Here is a 19,889-nt window from a genome sequence, read left to right as displayed (position 1 = left end):
TTGTTTCCTTCTAGCGGGTGTGCCTGTGTGGCTATTATCGATTGTAGTAACCTGCGCCACCCACTGGATGTAAGGAGTTGGTTGGGTGAACAAACTCCTGCCTAAGATCAGCAAATATTAGTGTTCAGTAGCAAAATGCTAGCAGATGTTTAGTGCACTACGGAGCAGAAAGCTGACATTGTTGTTTCTCCCTACGTTCAGTGGGTGGTGCAGATTGCCACAATCGATAGTAGAGCAGAGACTAAGTCTTATCGTAAGAAGTTTTGAGTACAATCATTCCAAATTTTGAGAAGGAAGACATGAAGTCCTGCTCTCAAAATTAAAATGTAAGTAAAAGTATTAAAAGTTTTGAAAACAAAAGACATTAAATCCTGTTTCAGACTCAAAATGTGTGCTCTAATGGGCAAAAAAGAAAAGTCAACCAAACAGCTTGATGCATGACAGCACTGAACACACTGTGGTTGCAGAGTTTTAATTATACAAAAACCACAATTTGAACACTGACATATTTTTACACTTAGATACACTGACCAGAGACTGAAGGCTGAGCGAGTCTCACCCAGACAGAAGGAGATGTAGAAGAATTTGAAGTCTTGTATTCGTCGTCGTTCGCGACAATACTTGCGAGCAACACAAACATTTGCAGAGCAACCGTAGCGCTGATTCAACATGGAAGGAGTAACAATAAACAACAGACAATAGCAGCAATTGTACAGTGCCTTGTACAGGTATTCATACCGCTTTCACATTTTGTCACATTATAATCACGAACTTGAATATATTTTATTGGGATTTTACGTGATAGAACAACACAAAATAGTGCATAAATATGAAATGGAAGAAAATGCTGCATTTGTTTTAAAAAAAAAACAAAAACTAACTGCTGCGTTTGTAGTCAGCCCCGCTCCGTCAGAACCTCGCAGAACGTTCATCTTCCATGATGACAACAGAAAACATCCAGTCAGAACTATAACGGGACAGTGCAGGTCGAAGCACATTCATTTGTTTAAATGGCCCAGTCAAAGTCCAGGCCTACATTCAATAGATAGCCTGTGGCAAGACTTAAAGATGCTCTCTTTCCAATCTGACTGAGCTTCAGCTGCAATATATTGCCAGACGTTTCTGCTCATCTACAGGTGGACTCGAGCTGCAGAGCATTCTTACTCCGACGATGTCGGCCCAGCCATCGAAGTTCAGCTTCAGCTCCTCTGGGACGGTTTTCCTCAAGGTGCAGGAGTGTGTTGAGGGGAATTTTCGACCATTCTTTCATTACAGCATCGAAGAGGTAAGACACTGATGTTGGACAAAAAGGCCTGTGGCTCACAGTCTCTGCACTATTTGGCCCCAAGGGTGTTCTAGAGTCAGGAGGTGGTGTGTGCTGCACCAGTTCTGATGGCTTGTAGGACTTTTTAAAAAATGCTTCTAACTGCCTTTATTAATAGTTCAAAGACCAAATATACCTAAGTCTTGGTGAAATGGAAACCATCTTACCACTAGACCTGAAGCTAACATCTACAGTCTTCCTTATGTCTGCTGTTAGGGGCAACACAATCAAAAAACATCAGACTTGTATAGCGCTTTTCTGTACACTCCTGTGGCTGCTGGATTGTAGCCACAGCTGCCCTGGGGCACACACCAGCTCCATCTGCCCTCTGACCACCACCGGCAAAAAGAAGAAGTCGATTTGGGTACCATTTGCCTTCTTTACGTCTATCGCATAAAATCTCAATTTCAAAATGTGAAAAAAAAAAGTTCAAGGGGAATAAATTCTTTTGCAAGGCACTCTATCAACCTGGCATGATGGAGGCTGCGGTTACAACAACGCTGACACGAACATCACAAAGACTCAGATAGAGATTATGAACGCTAACATAAGTGACAGTCTAGGGAGAGTCCAAACTAATACCCACAGGTGGGTAAACGCCTTCAGGGCTCCCTTCGCCCTCTGTTTCTCCTAGATCGTTCACATGATGAGCTTTCCTGTAAGCAACAGTGAAGTTTTACACAGCTACATGAAGGTCTGCAGGAAGTGTGTGAGATGTTATTGGTTGAGTAACAGTGCAGATGTTCCTGTATAGTTCCACTGTGCGTCTGGGGAGGCCTGGTCCTGCATTTTAACGAAGCGTGTTGTCTTGTTGTTAAACGTGAGGGAGGGGGTTCGCTTAGCTGTCACGGATACTTTGAAGCGCCACACTGCGGTTTGAGGGGGTGTGTGTGCGTGTGTGAGTGATGGATTACTGAGGCCTGTAATGAGCGGAGTGTCTCTCGGGCGGGGAAGGGTCTCAAACCGGCCCCCGGGATCAGCAGTTTGCGGTGTTAGGCCTTGTGAGCTGAAGAAATATGCTTTGCATGGCTCGTCATGATTGAAAGCACTTATAATGGAGAAGGTATGGAGTGTTCTACATGTGTCCCAGAGCTGCGGGTCAATTATTAGGAGCAAGTGAAGGGGGGGGGCGAGCGGATTTGATTCCTCCAAACTGTTAGCGTCCAGCATTTTTGGAGCATAACTCTATATCCAAAAATCAACAGAGCATTCCGAACAGTTTCAGAACGAGGTCCGAGGCCAAGAAAAACGAGAACCTTTGGGGGGTTGGGGTCTAGCAGGGAATTGCCGCCTACTCAGCTGCACTCCTCGCAGTTGCAGGCTAGGATGTATCTGTAGGTGGCCGTAATGCGAGTCCCGCCGGCGCAGCGCAGCCTCACCGCCTTCAGCTTGGAGGTGTGTGGTCGGCAGCAGGAGCAGAAGCTCTTGAACGGCTGCTTGAGCACGGAGCTGAAGGAGATGAGCGGGTCTGAGCGGGTGGTATGGCTGCAGTGGCCCTCGCAGCGCGCCAGCAACACCATCTGCGGAGACGTGAGAGAGGGCAGGTCAGTCACACAGAGGGTTTTCATCAACATCAAGGTTCTGTCAGAGATAAGATCTGGGGAACGGGGCGGTGTGAACACAGCGGAGCATTGTTTTAGTCTGCCCTGATAGGAAGTAGCGTGTAGCGCCTCTTTGGCCTCCTACTCCCTGGCCTCGCACCTGCGAAATGAGAGATAGCAACAGGAGCCGGTCCCACACTCCCACACCAGAGGTAGGTTAGTCACACACAGCATACAGGAGTGTATCAAGTATTCCCTCAAGGTTGACCCATTTCCACACACCCACACACACACAGCAGCAGTCTGATTAGTGTAGTGACCATCCGACTGGCGCTCCTCTGTGGGTCACTGCATTCCTGTCGCCACCCCTAAACAGCCTCCTGTGTCATGTCTTCTGTCAGCTGCTGTGTGTCGCCACCCGTGTACCCACTTTGACAAAAGCCTGTCTGGGGCCATAGCAGGATGTCACAAATACACACACACGTCAGGAGCGATGTCGCCACTTTAAGACCATTTGTCTTTGTTCTGGCCGAGCATCGGTCCGTCGCTTTCTCCCCTCATCTGCTCGCCCCATCCCGACCCTCTGCCCCCCTTGGCCTCCTCCCCCTTCCCCCACTGCTGTCCCACCATCCATTCAGGGCTGTCATTCATTCATCCACTGATTCACAGATGAGGAACAACATAGTCACCACTGTGGTCCAAAGCATCAGAACTACAAAACACTTTCAAAAAAGTAACTACAGTAAATCTCTATTGTTTATGGATGTGCCAAAAACTTTCTCCAGCTGAACAGAAACAAAACTGAAGTTATTGTCTTTGGACCCAGAGGGGAACGATCTAGAGTCAACGCACAGGTTCAGTTATTACAGCTAGAAACCAGCAATTAGGCATAAAATCTCTGTGTAGTGATGGACTCTGACCTGAACCTTCAGAGTCACATAAAACAGTTACAAAGTCGGTCTTCTGTCACCTGAAGAACATTTCCAGGATTAACGGACGAATGTCCAACCATGGTCTAGAGAAACTCATCCATGTGTTTATCTTTAGTCACATTGATGACTGCAGCAGAGTCTTCACAGGTCTGCCTGAGAAAGCCGCTGATCTAAAACAATGCCGCTCGCGTTCTCACTGAAATAATAAAATTAATAGGAATAATAATAATTAATAATAATGTTAGTTTATAAATCACTGAACATCTTAGCACCACTATACATCCAACCTTCCAGACCTCTCAGGTCTTCTGGTTCTGCTCTGCATCTCCAGAACCAGAACCAAACATGGTGAAGCAGCATTCAGCATCTATGCACCAATAATGTGGAACAAACTTCCAGAAAACGGCAAAACAGCTGAAACACTGAGCTCCTCTAAATCAGAGCTAAAAACCCACCTGCTTGGAGGAGCATTTGATTCATAATAACCGGAACATTAATCAGCATATTTGATGAACGTGTGTTTGATGATTTTGATTATGACATTTGACCAAATGGAATGTTTATTGCTCGTTTCATAATTGGTTAGTGTATTACGCTTCATGGTGCAAATCACTTTGAACGGCCATGTTGCTAAAATGTGCTTTGCAATTGAACTTATCTTTAACCTTCGTGCAAATATGTGATGAAATGATACATTTTAGGAAGAAAAGGCTACAAATAGGAGACTTCAATGTGCAGTGTGATATTTAAATACCTAGCTGCAGGTTTCACACTGCGTACAAGAATGCGGAAAGAGTAAAGAAAAAAAACCCAAAAAAGTATATTGGAGCTGGAGGCCTATCATATGGTTATAGTTTCCAAGAGAGAGGGACTTATTGCGCCCTGGAGACCTCTGAAGATCTACATGGCTGTTAAACTATGTTGGTTTAAAACCATTGAGAAGCAATTTAAACCCACACACCATCCTGAGGGAGGTCGTGTAATGGTCAGTCATGTGCTTGTAGGCACTATGTGACAATGTTTTAGTGATGCGGCAGCGTCACTGTTTCACCGTCTTTGTTTTGGGGCAGGATGGCCGAGCGGCCTTGAGCACGCAACACACCAAAGAAGGTCAGACGTTGAGGTCGAGGTAGAAAGACTCGGTGGAATCTGCAACATCTCACAACTTGTTCTTTTTTTATATATATATATATATAAGGACAAACAAACGCAAGAAGCTGGCTTGATTTGCTTCGAAGGACTGTTCTCTGGGTGGAGTTGACAAGAAAAACTGGACGGAAAAGTTATTTTTAATTTATTGTGACCAGATCAAGCATATAACTTGGAGTTATTTTGGGTTCCAAGCATTTCTGCAGCTTAAAGTTTGGCAAATGTGTCGCTTTGGGAGACCAGTGAGAACTCATACCTGTAAAAGATGGTGGATAGACTGAACCAGCTGCACATCAGACAAATATTCACCCCCAGTGTTCAAAGGTGGCTTTGAAAATAAGCTGGGTTTGTCCAGCTGGTGTAATTTCATCAGTTAATGTGCCCTGTGACGGACTGGAAATGTGTCAAAACTCAAATCACTTTATAGTTTTAATGGTCTGTCGTGATGCACTATGTTTTGTGTAGAACACTATAGAAAAAAATGATTAAACTGTTAAATGAAAAATACAACTACAGATAATCACACACACAAATGTTTTCTAGATGAATTTTGAGTCTGTATTTTTCTCTAAAGTTATTTTCGTACAAAGCTGACATTATAGTGGATACAATATTCACGTGTCTTAGCAACTGCTATTTCTCATCTTAAAAGAGAAATGAGGGCTGTGAAATAAAAATCTAAACGGTGTACATATAGATATAATAAATTATAATTCAAAATTAAAGACTCTAAATGATCTAAAATGATTCTAACAAAATAAATGCACTTAAATTATATTTGATAAATTGTTTGGGAATAGGTCAAGCTTTGTTGGAATGGTATAAATAAAAAAAATTAGTGCTTTTAAAAAAAATGCACACATCCTGTTGAAAGATGCTGGTGTATGTGGGGGATGAAGTACAATTCACACAACCCGGCTGTAAAAACACTCCTATAAATCACCTGTTTGTGATTTCTCAGTCTATCGTTGTAACTGACCATTACTAATAACTGATCAGTTACACATATCCCTCGATAAACATCAGCGGCCTGGAGAAGGCAGGCTATCGCCAGGCAGCTTTAGGTTTCACCGCATCACTTAGAAACGACCGTTTATTTGCCTCAGACGATGAGAGCAGCTGTGACGAATGTCAGGCTAACAGGAGAAACATGTTCATTAGTAGCTCAGCGTGACAGTTCCTCCATGTTTCTGCAGAGAGATCTCACATCCAGATCGCTCCGATTGTTCAAATTTCACAATATGTGTCGATACATTTTGGCATTTTCAATTCGTTTCTTTGTCTGTGTGATTTTTAAGCTTACTGTAAGTTGCTGTAAACAAGGTAACACCTCCATGGAAGACAGGCTCTTCGGTCAAAATAGCATTGGTAATGTGATTAATCTGCATTATGTAATATTAATACGATAAACCTTTCAGATTAACCGCGTGTGTTAACATGTTAACGTTGGCAGCCCTATCAAGAATCCTTAGCAAGATTTGAAAATTGATGTTATCAAATGTTCTCCATCCAATCGGACTGAGCTTGAGATATGTTCCAGACATCCAGTTGGCCTGTAAAAGAAAAAAAAAACCAAAAAACACTATGAAGTCATGACGCAGAAAAAAAAAGTGAAAAAACATTTACAACAAGCATTTACTTAAAAAGTGAGTAATGTGGATTTTCAGCAAACCTTTTGCAGACTACGGTGCATAAAGTGTGAAACGGTGCCGCAGCATGGCTTCCTGTTCGCTCTGTATGTACGGCTACAGAGGACTCATGCTGGGCAGGCAGGCCTTGCCTGAGTTGAGCTGTGGTTTCACCACCTGCTTGATGCACTCAGAGTCAGAACATTAAAAAAGACCAAAGAGCAGATCACTCAAACCAGAGGACCAACTGCTGTGGTCCACAACAAAGGAAAGGGGCCTAATTGACAGCACCTTTCCACAAAATGCCTTTGCACGTCTGCTGCGGCTAAGTGGACCACCAGTCTTCCCACGTGAAGCGATTGCCCCGAAGCTGTCTTCAGCATCAGAATTGGAACCGCTCCACTGGATTGTTATTCACACAAGCGCCTTTCGTATTCTCCCCTCGACCCGTCCCTCTCCCTGCGGACCCTTGGAGGAGGTAGCAGAGGACAGGCTGACACGACACGTCCTCTTGGTAAAAAACAAGTCCCAGCTGAGGTACAGAACAGGTCTGCAGCGTGGCCCAGGTCCAGCACTCTATCCACACACACTCACACACTCCCACACACACACTCAGACTTTTGCTGAGAAACAAAGCGTGACTTGTCTGCTTGACTGAGAGATGGAGATAAAGACATGGAGGTGGAGAGCGGGAGTAATACAAGTACTTTGGCCTGAGTTCTGGGGTTTGCTTTGGACCCCAGAGGTTTTATTTGGAACAATCTATTTCCGTGATGTTCCGGTGGAACATTCTGGTAAAGGAAAAATGAGAGAACGACGTGTCGGTCCCACAATTTACCTTAGAGTTGCATTTGTAAATGGGATGCGTGATGGTCTCCACAAAGTGGTGCCTCATGCAGCGATCTGGGTCGGTGTCGACCAGCTGCTGGTGTCCCTTATCGCCAGCCTTGTTGCTGCTGCTGCTGCTGGCAGATTGGACGAAGCCCAGCAGAGGACAACACATCAGGACCAGCAGGAGTCCAGAAGGAGGGCCTGTGGAGATGGACGGTTTCATGACTGGGACACCCGGAGGCTCCTGGCACTGCAGGCGGTGGCCAATGTGTCACAGTTCTTGACTACAGCCCTTCTGACGCTTTGTGACGGGATTCAGAGGAGTCTCACACAGGACAGACTCTGTCTTTGTTCCTGCTGGAGGAATGAAGATTGAAGGTCAGGTAGGGAAGGCAAGTGGCAGGAGAGTCGGGCCACTCCATCCCTCGCCGTCTCAGTCCATCTCGGTCTGGAAGAACAACGAGACAAACACAAAGAGATTGACTCAAATACATAAACATAATAATGTACTCCTTGCAAACATGTTCATGTCCCTTTAAACTTTGCAACCTTTTGTCATCGCCTTTCTAGGCAAGCCTATTGGCCATGGCCAAGAATTTTAAAGGTGGGCCAGTCAGGAAACTGAAGAAGTCGTGAATAATGTTGGTTTCCTGCGTTGTTTTAAAATTGTAGTCTAGCTAGCTAGTTTTAGCGATGGCAGCGGAGAAAGAGAACGAAGCAGTTCAGTCTGTGTTGCCTAGGCTTCCAGACATCTGTTTATGTTCACAACGTTGAGATCTTGCCCAGATATTGCTAAGAGGTAAAAAAAAAAAAAAAAAAGGGGGGTGGGGGCAGGGACTGGGTACAACCAAAGAACAGACACAGAAAGTTTAAACTGTCAACCATGCAGAGATCTATAGAGGAGAGGCAAAGCAAAGAAAGTGGATTAGCAGTGCTTGCTAACAACTGATAGTGCCATATTAACGGAAATCAAGCTGCTAGTATGTCGACAGTTGTGAAACATAGGGCAACAGTCTTCAGTCAGAAGCCCTCTTCACATTTGTTGCAAGACTGACTGCTACTGCAGATCTTTCCTACCAACAGCATCACCATCCACAGCGACTTTTTCTTGGATGACAAGAGCAACAGCAACATTTCATTTCCCTTTGGTGAAAATAAAGTATTTCTGAATTGAATGTTTTACAACCTAAAACTACCTTAAACTTCATCCACAATATTATCCAGACCTAAATCACATTGAGGATCCACACACACCCCTGCTGATACCCCCCCCACACACACAGGACACACACATGCTGGTCTTTCCACAAAGGAAGGAGAAACCACACCAGTCTCACACCAACCAGGCCCTTTCCTCTCTGCAGGGACGACTTTTTCATTAAAACATGTCGCTCTCCCCAACAAGCCCTCCTTGCGCCATAAACACTCTGCCAGCCCTGCAGAAATATTTTCATAACTGTTTACTTTTCCCCCCTCAAATTCAGATTTTTATAGCTCTCCCGACATCAGGGCTTGTGTTAATAGGGAGCGTGTTGCTGGTGGAGGCAGATTTGCTAGAAGGGAATGTGTTATTAATTATGTGGAGGTCTGTGTGCAGGGTGAGGGAGAACAACACAATCACTGAGGACCTTTCAGAAAAATTATAAATACAACATGACGTCATTAATGCCTGAAATGTATGAAAACGTGTGCTGACTGTCGGACTGATATACACCAGACTCTTGTAGCTAGTGTGTTAATTTCTCCCTCTCCTGCTGTTAACCTTCATGAACACTGAAAGTTTTCCTACATCGGTTCATCTGTTTCTTTTTGTGTCTCTGGTCTGTCTTCTCAAACCACCCAGGTGGTTGAGGCAGATGGCCCCAATTTGGTCATTTTGATCTAAGTTACTAGTGTTTATTTATGTATGTTTTTTTTAAAAACAAATGTGAAAATATTTGTTTTCACAACATATAAATGAAAAATGATCCACCTTTTTTTTTTTTACTCTTTTTTTCCCCCCTCTTAAGGTAGTCATAGTCAGTTTTCATTTCTGACTGTATCATTTCTTTAAGGTAAATGTGGCTCTAGTGTAAAGTGCTCAGTGTAGTTAAAGCTGCAGTATGTAACTTATAAAACATATTTTTTTACATATATGTTGAAAGTGTTACGATGTCATGACAGTTCATGACAAAGTGGAGTAAAACAGATTAGACCATACATGAAAGTATGAGACAGAAATCTGTCTCATAAAATACTTCGTCTTCTTCTGCTGCTAAGTAGGAACAACCAATCAGAACCAGGAGGCGGGTCTTAGTGCTGTCAGTCACCCTCTGTGTGGCGCTACTCATTGCTACGCTGCAGCTAGCAGAGCCTGATCTGAATGCTAAGGCTACTTAGCATGGCCACTGATGACAAATAATGATAGTTTTCCCGTAACTGTAAGTCCTTTCTTTGCCATTAGCACATTTAGCAGCGAGTTCATGAGGATGATTGACAACACTTAGACCCTGCTCCTGGCTCTGATTGGCTGTTTTTGCGTGGGAGCAGGGCATTTCTTAAGATGGCAACAGTAGCACTGGGAGGAGGTGGAGGAGATCGACTTTTTCACAGATTATCTGTCACAGGATAGGGACGGTTTTAACAAATGTGTGAAAAACATATTTTTTAAATAAAAGTTACATACTGCAACTGTAAAAGCTATTTAAAGCTGTACTGTTTATAAAGCCCTTTATAAACATCAGGTCTCTCACCTATTGCTCCACAGGCAGCATTTCTCCTGAATTTCTCTTCCTTACTGGATGATTCACCATGTCGGTCTTCGTCAAAAGGAGTTTACATTAAAGCTGGAAACTTAACGGTGGCTTTGATCCTGGGTGGCCTGTGTGTTTTGCATTGATTAAAGAATTCAGGCTTCCTTATGTAACATCTTTCGGAGCATTCCCACTTAGCTGGTTTGGCTCAGGATTTAATTATGAGTTTTTAACTCCAGACAAGAAAGTAATTTTTTTTTACAAATATGGTAAACAAGCCAATAAGCACTTTAAATCCAAAGCCTCATGTTTGAACTTTAATAAACAAAATCATTTCGGCCATCATATGCAGACGGTTAAGTACTGGATATTATTTGTCATAGCTAAGAGTTCACATATATCCCTGGTGACATTAGATACGGTCTGCATTACACTGCAAAAACGTTTACCAAGTATTTTTGATCTAGTTTCTAGTTAATACATTTGAGATACGGCAGAACTAACATACAAGTAACTCTTCAGCAAGATATAGGAGCTTCTTTTTAGTTTAGTCTTTTTTTAAATATTTTGTTTTTATTTTCCTTCAAATAAAAATGTTGTTCCATTGGCAGATTATTTCACTTGCAACATGGAAAAAATGTCTTGTTATGGCAAGCATTTTTTATTTCTGTCTATAAATTAGAACATAATTAGATATTTGAAAGGGAGTGGAAAAAAAACTTTTTTGCCTTTTGAGTTGGTAAAAGTAGCATTCAGCCCCACACTACAAAAACATCAAACCTTACTAAGCATTGGTCTAGTTTCTACTTATTAATATTTCACATCTAAGTCATTTTTCCCATCTTTTATGTGAAATAATCTGCCAGTACTTTTTAAAAATGAATATTAAGGAATTACTGACTTCAAACAAGCTCCTATATCTTGCTGCAAAGTTACTTGTAAGTTACTTTTGTCTTATTTCAAGTGTAATAAAATATTTGCACAAGGAATACAGCAGAAATACTTGAGAAGATTTTGTGTTTTTGCAGTGTATAGTCAAAGATATTTACTGAGATTATAAGCAGATCTTGATCAAAACCGGACAATCAAACTTTAAATAAACCCGCTGATTCACTTTAGGCTCAGTGAGGCGTCAGTCAGCCCGGCTTTCGCTGTGATCTACATTTTCCTGCAGAAATCGGCCGACTGGCCCCGGTGCCGTCTCTTCCCTCGGCCCCGGCGCTCGTCCCTCGAAGGGGAAATCATTTAAAAGTTAACATTCCTCTCGAGAAAAATAGACGTATCATTTGGCCTGTTAAAATAAATACCGCCCGAGATGTTTCGCTGGACCGTCGAACATGTGCTGTGGGGTTTACATAGCGGGCGGCCCGGTCTCCTCGAGCGCTGCCAGAACCTCTCAGCACCTCGGGCCCTGCCAGCCGTACGACCAACACCGTTCCGCCGGCTCTGCTGCCCGTATCGCTATCATTAGTCTGCTTGTCTTTGGCAAGACACTCTTAAGTGTTTATGGAGCGCGAGTGTTTGAAATCAGCGATGGACCATCTTCCAGCAGTGGAGTCAAACAGATTAGACCAAATGAAGAGAAGATTTATGCCCCCTGTCAAGAGTTCCCAAATGGAGACACAGATGCTAATTTAGGCGAAAATATGCGGCGGAGGGCCCTTCTCACCGCTATTAACCCTTACCTACCACATACCGCATGTGCCCTTTGACCTTTAGATCAACTGAAGGTAAATCTAAAGGGACATGATATCTTCCTTTCAAGCCTATAGACAAAGAAACGACTAATTAAGAGGTTGTTTGTTTATTTAAGTAGTCTCACAATCTATAGGACTTGGGGTGAGTTCACACCAGCCATGTTTAGCCTGCTTTAATCCAACTCCAGATCATTTGTCAAGAAGGTCTGGTTCATTTGGGGAGATGTGAATACGTAAACAAACTCTGACGTGGACAAAAAAACAAAAGAAAAAAGACCTAAAAATTTAGGTCTTGGATTGATTTAAATGAACTCTGGTGAGGTTCAAATGTACAGTATATGTGAACGCCAAGGAGACCAGAGACCGCTCCAACAGAAGGAAGAGGACTACAGTGCAGGGGATTCTGGGTAAATACAACCAAAGCAAATGCAAGAGTCTGGCACTAGTGGGAGAAATGGCTTGTGATCTTTTGCCAAAGACAAAAGAGAAATCCTATAACCACTAAAATCTGATGCCCCTCCATTTTTATTTACATTTCATGAACATTAATTGCTTGTTTCATAAATGGCTACTGTACTCATCATGTAAAGCACTTTGAACTGCCTTGTTGCTGACACAAATACACTATCAAAAGAGTCAAAATGTTGTTTTTTTTCTCTTTCATGTATTGTCATCTTAAGAACTCTGACTGAATCAAACCTGAAAAGAAAAAAAAAAAACTAGAGACTGATACTGGCAGAAAAGGCTTGAGCAGTGATTCTCTAATCTTATTAACATCAACACAAATCAGTCATTGTTACAGTTAGATCAACCATCTCCGCCATGAACTGTTCGAACTGGACCCATTCTGGAAAAATTCAAGTGTTAAGAGTATGACTAAAGAAATCTTCAGCATTGAAGCACATATGTGAAAGAAAAGCTGCCAAAGCGGTCTGGGTTTGATAACCCACATATGTCATTATTTTTCATAAGTGAGGATTACTTTATATATTCACCAGGCACCTGGAGACAAGACTTTGCGTACATTAAGGGCGTCTCAATACAATAATCAATCACGCAAGCGGCCTTTATTAACAGAAAACAACACAAACAAAAAAATAAGACCATTATGAAAAGATAAAAGCAACTGAATCTTTTATTAACTTGAGATATTATGCTCCTTTTGCCTCCAGGCCACCAGCAAATGGACGGATTTGGGTTTAGCTGAGTTTTAGTTTAGACCAGGTACAGGTCTGAATCCAGGTCTGATAAGAGTGAAAATGTTCACATTTCTTCTGCTCTTGTCCTCTTGACATCTCAACGTTTCAGGCCAAAGTAATTCATCACATCAGACAAAGATAACTGGATTGAATACACAAACCTGTTTTTAAATCATGATTATGTTATTATGGGAAAGAGAGAGATACAAATCAGCTTGGTCTTATAAAAATAACAACGCCTCGTTGCTGCTATTGAAAAATATTTCTAATTGTAATGAATATCTTTATGACACCAGTCACATAAAGAAGTGATCACTAAAATGCACAGTAACTGCATTTAATCATATATTCAAATTTTGAACAAACAGACGAGAACAATGCTGACATTACAGACAGTTTTAGGACGTTTTAAACATCGTGAATTGGAATTTACCGTCACAACGATGAATCAGAATTCTTAAAATGTATCATTATAAATGATAAATGATACGATAAATGCACAACCATAACTGCTTGACCCAGAGAATAAAAAGAGAAATCACCAAAATCTAACAAACATTCCAAGAAGCAACACATCCATCTGAAGACGTTCAAGAACAGAGTAGAAAAGAAATAATTAAAAACATGGAACAACCACAGTGACAATAAGAACTCTTTATTATTGTCAAACTTTTCCGGGCACCGTGACAAGTTCGTATTAGGGCTGGGCATTTAAAGAATCACTTATCATTTATTGTGTTAAAATTTCTTGTCATGATGAGATTCAGATTTATTGCTGTAACGATAAATTCCAATTAATGACGTTTAAACCCCCCCTAAACTTGTCAGGATTATTTGTAGAACGTTGCTGTTGATCACAATTCAATAATAAGAACATAGGAACAGTTTGGTTTGGTACGTTTTTCCCTCAACAAATTAAATAATTTAAAAACTGCATTTTCGCAAACGGAAGAAATATGTAAAAGGGTAAATTCTGGTTGAGATTAAAGTTTAGTCATTTTAATGAGACGCCAAAGATAGCTGGAGTGACCAAAGTTTTTTCTAGACGTATGAAGTGAGAGTGGATTAATTACTACATAGAGTAACACCTGCAGAGGCATGATCTCTGTTTCACCAAGGTTTGGGCATCTATTGTATTGTTTATTGGTTTCCATTTATCATGATAAATATCTTATAAAAATCTAGATTTGTTGTTGATAAATTCCAATTGACGATGTTTAAAAAAAAAATTCTCCACCGTTTGTTCAATGAGAGCATCAATAGATACCAATAAATTTGAAAATATGATTAAATGCAGTTACTGTGTGGAGTTGAGTAATTCAACACTTCTTCATGTGACTAATGTCCTAAGGAAGCATATTTGTTTGTGGAGCTATGAATGCTGTGTCATGGATTCACAGCCAGCCCCTAAAGTTACCTGAAAAACTAGTAATAAATAGTTTTTATCACCTTTATCGCTATCACAATAGTACCATAAAATATTGTGATAAAATTTTAAGTCTGTATCGTTTTATCTTCTCTTCTGTTCCAAGAGACGAGCATTTCCGACAATTGTTGTGTGGAAACTATTATTGCTACGGTTAGATACTAAAACATGACTGTAAAGCAGCAGACTGCAGGCTGGCTAAATGTTTCAGCGTTTTCCAGTTTTAGTAGGAATAACTGGTCCTTTTTTTGTTTCAAATAAAAGCAAAGAACATTTAATGTTTTTGTATAAATACCACAATATCATCAAACAATGTTTTTGTTTTTACTACATTTATCACATCCTACCACCACAGTCCTTGTTTTGACCCTTTGTTCCCTAAATCATAAAAAAAAAATAAAACATTTTTAATGACATGTAGAACAGCAGAAACAAAGAAAGTCAATTTTTCCTGTAACCATATACATTGTGATTACTCTAATTATATTTAAACCATGTGAGCTGAACAGGAAGGGACGGCTGTCAGCTATTCCACAGTCTGTGGCGGATTACAGTTTCTGCTGATAATTGTAGTGAGAATAATACTTTTCACTGAACCGCGGCAGCCAACCCAACGTACCAAACAAAACAAAAAACAAAAAAAAAACAGTCCAAGTATTTTTATAAGCTCCTGTCTGCTTTGCGGCCTCCGTGTGGGACAGAAACGGCGTGGTTTTCAAACTTCGTAGCTTCGCTTGTTCTTGTGTCACGTTTCCATAACTGCCAATCAAAGATGGAGACAGCGGAACGCCCGTGTGTCGTTGGGGGTTTCAGCGCGCAACGTTTCCAATCAAATCCACCACACATGTAATGAGTTTGGGAATTTCAGGGATCTTGGATGTTTTCTTGGGGTGAGGTGTTGTGTGTGTGGGGGGGCGGAGGGGGTGACTGTTGTGAGCTCCAGCTACACGATACTCCCGTTTTGCATGAACAGGCAGAAAAGCATGTGTGAGTGTGTCATCCCGTAAAGCCAGTAAATGGATTTTATTAAGTGAAAACATGTTAAATCAATTGAGATCAAACAGGACGATGTAGCTGCGGTTGCGGTCACACTAGGGGAAACATCCTCGGCATTTCCTCGTAAATCACAGTTCCCCTTCGGAACATGTGTTTTCGTTAAACAGACAACAGGTCCTGGCCTTACCGTGAAGGAAAGCAAACAGAGATAATGACAGCAGTGGTCCGGCAAGTAAATACCCTGACAGGCCAAATAAACTCTCCTTTTACCTGAAATGTGGTTCTGGTCCCGGTCCAGCAGCGTCCTATGTGATTAACACTTCGCTGAGCTAGCCAGATGTTCCCACCTCTGTAAGATGATTCTCTACTGATTGTCGTCTGCCTGTTACGCCACCGGCCCGGCGAGACAGGGACATCTCTCGGTACAAGGTGTCTACACATCATAACTACTGTCTCTTTTTGGCCGCTCAGGATTATAAGCTCTGAAAGCCGCCGACAGCAACGCACAGCTATGAATGGCAGCTGTTTCAGATAATGGGTGGGGCTTTTAGGATAATAATCAGAGTGAGTTCATTACAGCTCCGTGAGGGTGAGAACTCCAGTCGCATCGTTGGTCGGAAAGTGAACGAGATCGAGAGGGTTGAGGAAGGATGAGGGCCGCATTCGGACTCCTCTGCCTGAATTCACCCTCACCTGTCCTGCTCTGACTTGTAGAAAGCAGCTGGATCATTTTGACCATCCTTACCGCGCCACAGACACAACAACATAACCCCAACTCAGGCTGTCCACACATCCTTAGAAAGTCTTGAATTCATGTATTTAAAATGAAGGTCTTAAAATGTCTTTAATTTATTTTAAAAATGTATGTTGACCTTATATAAATGAATGACAGGTCTTAAGTTTTGCTGTGGCAGGTAGTGGTAGGTACTGGATGGCTGTGTGCCGTTTGCAGTTCTTTATAGTCCATAAAATGTTTAGAAAATCTGCTGTGCATAATAATTTGGAACAGTACATTTTGAGTTTTTTTATTTTTGAAAAAAATACTGTTCTCACGGGGAGCTTTGTTCAGTAAAATTTGATTTATACTGTAATAGTTCATGACTTGAAAATTATACTGACCATCATTTGCATTGACCATTTAAGAAAATCTGAGAAAATATCACTTGCATAATAATTTGGAACACCGTGTATTCAATGCATTTTTTTTCTTATAGAACTTTACTGTCACACCAAAGGTTGAGTCAAGCACAGACACTTTCATTTAAGCTGCTAATATACTCTTGGTAGCAAACAAGCTAGCTATGGTTAGATGAAAATATGTCGCCAGTTGGCAGGACGACCTTCGTCTTCGCCAATGGTTCACTTCTGTGGCTCAAAGTGTTTTGGGATACGTAGCTGCGGGTTTCCAACCCGTACGATGCGACATGCATTCTACAACGCGCCGCGTACACAGAGGCTGCAGACCTGGACGCTGCCATCCTGAGTTCAACTCCCGTTTTTGGTTCCTTTGCCACTTGTCTTTCTCACAGAAATGTCACAGTTTTGCTCCCGTGGCATGGCTAATGCCCCTGAAAAAGATTAGCGCTGCTACCGCTGGAATTGATCTAGGAGCAACACTTGATGCGACAAACTCTGGAGTCAGACGTTTTGTGAATTCTAAACATGTTGGTCAAGCACCAGACTTGCTTATTGAAGAATTGTATTTCAATAAAAGCTGCTGCTATGGAGGGAAATATAATTTTTCTGTCTTGATACAGGCCTTAAATGTCATTCGTAATGGTCTTAAGTTTGAGTTGGTGAAACCAGCAGAAACCCAGAAACTGTTTTGGTCCACATCTTACTTTGATCTATCACTTGGAATTACCCTCATCTTCCTCTCAAGCCCCGCACTTGTATTTCTAGTAATCACAAAAAAAACAAATCCTCCTTGTGTTCCACTTTAAAGTACATTCTTTTCCTACATCCTTTTTCCATCATGTCCTCATTCACACCAAACTCTAAGTACTCATACTATTCTGTTGCAGTGCAGTGTTCTAAACTTACCTGATTATGTTTGGAAAGAGTGCTGGACCCAAACCCATGGTGTCACCTTAGGTCCTCACTGTTTTCATTACAAAACCCAGCTATGCTGGCAGCACAACCCCGCAAAATACAACAAGTCATTCATTCTGAATTACCCATGAAATTTCACCTCCTTTAAAGTAAACTACTTCGCTTAATGACTTGGAAGTAAAAAAGGCTCCAAGAAGTAGACCACCGCCAACAAAGACATTTCCAGATGTTTCCAGTTGATTAGAGGGGCGGGGGCTGTTTGTTGTGAATTGGAACGATATAAATAAACAGAAATGAATTTGGAAGGCAAAGCCAACTTACAATGTCGTTGTAAAAAGCAACGAGCTACAATCAGCAAATGCATGAGGTCAACTGCTTTCTAAAACATGATGTAAAGTTCTGCTTTTTTAAATTAACTGGTGCACTTTAAAGGGGCAGTGTTATGCAAAATGGTATTTTTGACCTTTACATTGTGTTTTAAATGTATTCCCTCATCAAAAACATACCTGGAGTGTTTTCTTAATTCTATCATGCATGTTTGAGAAATCCTTCAATCTCCATGGCAACCACTTATCTGTGCAAAACACCTGGGTGGACCTAGCCCCGCCTTCAATGACGAAGCTCCTCCCCTGAACTGCAGTTTCCAAGATTCTGAGCTTCTGCCTCACAGCGCAACCCTTACTCAGCTCCTTCAGACTAGCCAGCAGCAATTAGCAAACACCTGCTGGAACTACCATCGGAGCTCATTATAGGAGCTACTTATCAGTGAAACACTGGTAAAAATGTTAAAAGGCTTATAGAGGACCCATGTTGTGATGACTTCCTGAAGCCCTGAAGAGTTTCAGAAAAAGCAGGAGCTTTTTATAGAGACAGAGGCCTAATTTCAAAGAGTTAAATTACAAAGTCAAATTTCTGTTAAGTCATACTTGACATACAGCAATTTTATAGCAACTGAAGTGAACATAGTTCGTTGATTGTGCTACAAAATGGCACTATGTGTCAGGATCTGTGTTTTTCCGTGTTTAGTTAGAGTTTTTTGTGTCCTTGAGTCTCTTCGTTGTCCTGTCCTCCCCTTGATTGTTCCCAGGTGTGTCTCGTTCTGTGATTACCCTCCCGTGTATTTAACTCCACCTGTGTTCCTTGTTCCTCGTCCTATGTTTCGTCAATGTCCAGTCTAGTCGTCGTCAATGTTTCGTCAACGTCAATGTCTAGCCTTGTTGTCGTCAGTTTGTCCATGTGCCTGCTGCTCGTTGTTAGACTTATTTATTATTAAAATTCATCATTCATCATACCTGGGTCCGCTGCGCCTGCCTCACCACCTCCGCGGCCGGTTCCATGACAGAAGGACCCGACCATACCGATCGGTGAGGCGGCTAACATGGACCCAGCATTCAGGAGGTTACCTCCTAAAGGGCAGAGCGGCCCGAGGCGGAGGTCCGGCAGGGAGGACAGGGAGCTGGCTGAAGCCCTCGCCGACCTGCAGCGGGAGCTATTCCGGGGGACAAGACTGGTGTTGGCACCCCCCGGATATGGCCCCCGTCGATACCTCCGTCCGGGAAGCCAGCGACCTGAGCCGCCGGTGGAGCCGGCCCCTCGTCGCTTTCCGGAGCCGCCACCTCCGCTGCCCGCTCGGAGACAGCGACGTGAGCCGCCGGCAGACCCGGTCCCTCGTCGCTTTCCGGAGCCGCCACCTCCACGGTCAGCCCGGAGACAGCGACGTGAGCCGCCGGTGGACCCGGCCCCTCGTCGCCTTCCGGATCCGTCACCTCCGCTGCCATATCGGAGACAGCGACGTGAGCCGCCGGTGCACCCGGCCCCTCGTCGCTTTCCGGAGCCGCCACCTCCGCTGCCCGCTCGGAGACAACGACGTGAGCCGCCGGTGCACCCGGCCCCTCGTCGCTTTCCGGACCCGCAGCCGTTTCCCAGGCTTCGCTCCGGCTCACCTCCGCAGCCGTTTCCAAGGCTTCGCTGCGGCTCGCCCCCGCGGCCGGTTCCAAGGCTTCGCTGCGGCTCGCCCCCGCGGCCGGTTCCAAGGCTTCGCTGCGGCTCGCCCCCGCGGCCGGTTCCAAGGCTTCGCTGCGGCTCGCCTCCGCGGCCGGTTCCAAGGCTTCGCTGCGGCTCGCCTCCGCGGCCGGTTCCAAGGCTTCGCTGCGGCTCGCCTCCGCGGCCGGTTCCAAGGCTTCGCTGCGGCTCGCCTCCGCGGCCGGTTCCAAGGCTTCGCTCCGGCGCACCCGAGGCCGAGTCAGCCGGCGTTCCAGCCGGCGCACCCGAGGCCGAATCAGCCGGCGTTCCAGCCGGCGTTCCTTCCGAGACTCCCAGTGTTCCTTCCGAGACCCAGACCCCCAGCGCTCCGACTCAGACTCCCTGTGTTCCTCCAGAGAC

At 43.3% G+C, this 19,889-nt stretch overlaps 1 protein-coding gene across 2 annotated transcripts in view; it reads right to left on the bottom strand.

Moving 5' to 3' along the window:
• Nucleotides 1-434: 434 nt before the first annotated feature.
• The window catches only part of ndp (norrin cystine knot growth factor NDP), a 32,972-nt gene continuing 13,517 nt past the window's right edge, over nucleotides 435-19,889 (bottom strand). The window contains exons 1-3 of one of the 2 annotated variants that reach the window (XM_032568709.1): nucleotides 15,726-15,796; nucleotides 7,413-7,853; nucleotides 435-2,844 (exon numbers count right to left, since the gene is read on the bottom strand). In XM_032568709.1, the coding sequence (XP_032424600.1) occupies nucleotides 2,620-2,844; nucleotides 7,413-7,628 (441 nt within the window). In that variant the 5' untranslated portion in view covers nucleotides 7,629-7,853; nucleotides 15,726-15,796 and the 3' untranslated portion in view covers nucleotides 435-2,619. Of the gene's footprint in view, nucleotides 2,845-7,412; nucleotides 7,854-15,725; nucleotides 15,797-19,889 lie in introns of those variants that run through there. The other variant, XM_032568708.1, reaches the window with a different exon arrangement.

The sequence above is a fragment of the Xiphophorus hellerii genome, chromosome 7, assembly GCF_003331165.1.
Source record: "Xiphophorus hellerii strain 12219 chromosome 7, Xiphophorus_hellerii-4.1, whole genome shotgun sequence".
In the NCBI taxonomy this organism is placed as follows: Eukaryota; Metazoa; Chordata; class Actinopteri; order Cyprinodontiformes; family Poeciliidae; genus Xiphophorus; species Xiphophorus hellerii.
This window is presented reverse-complemented; position numbering and strand designations above follow the sequence as displayed.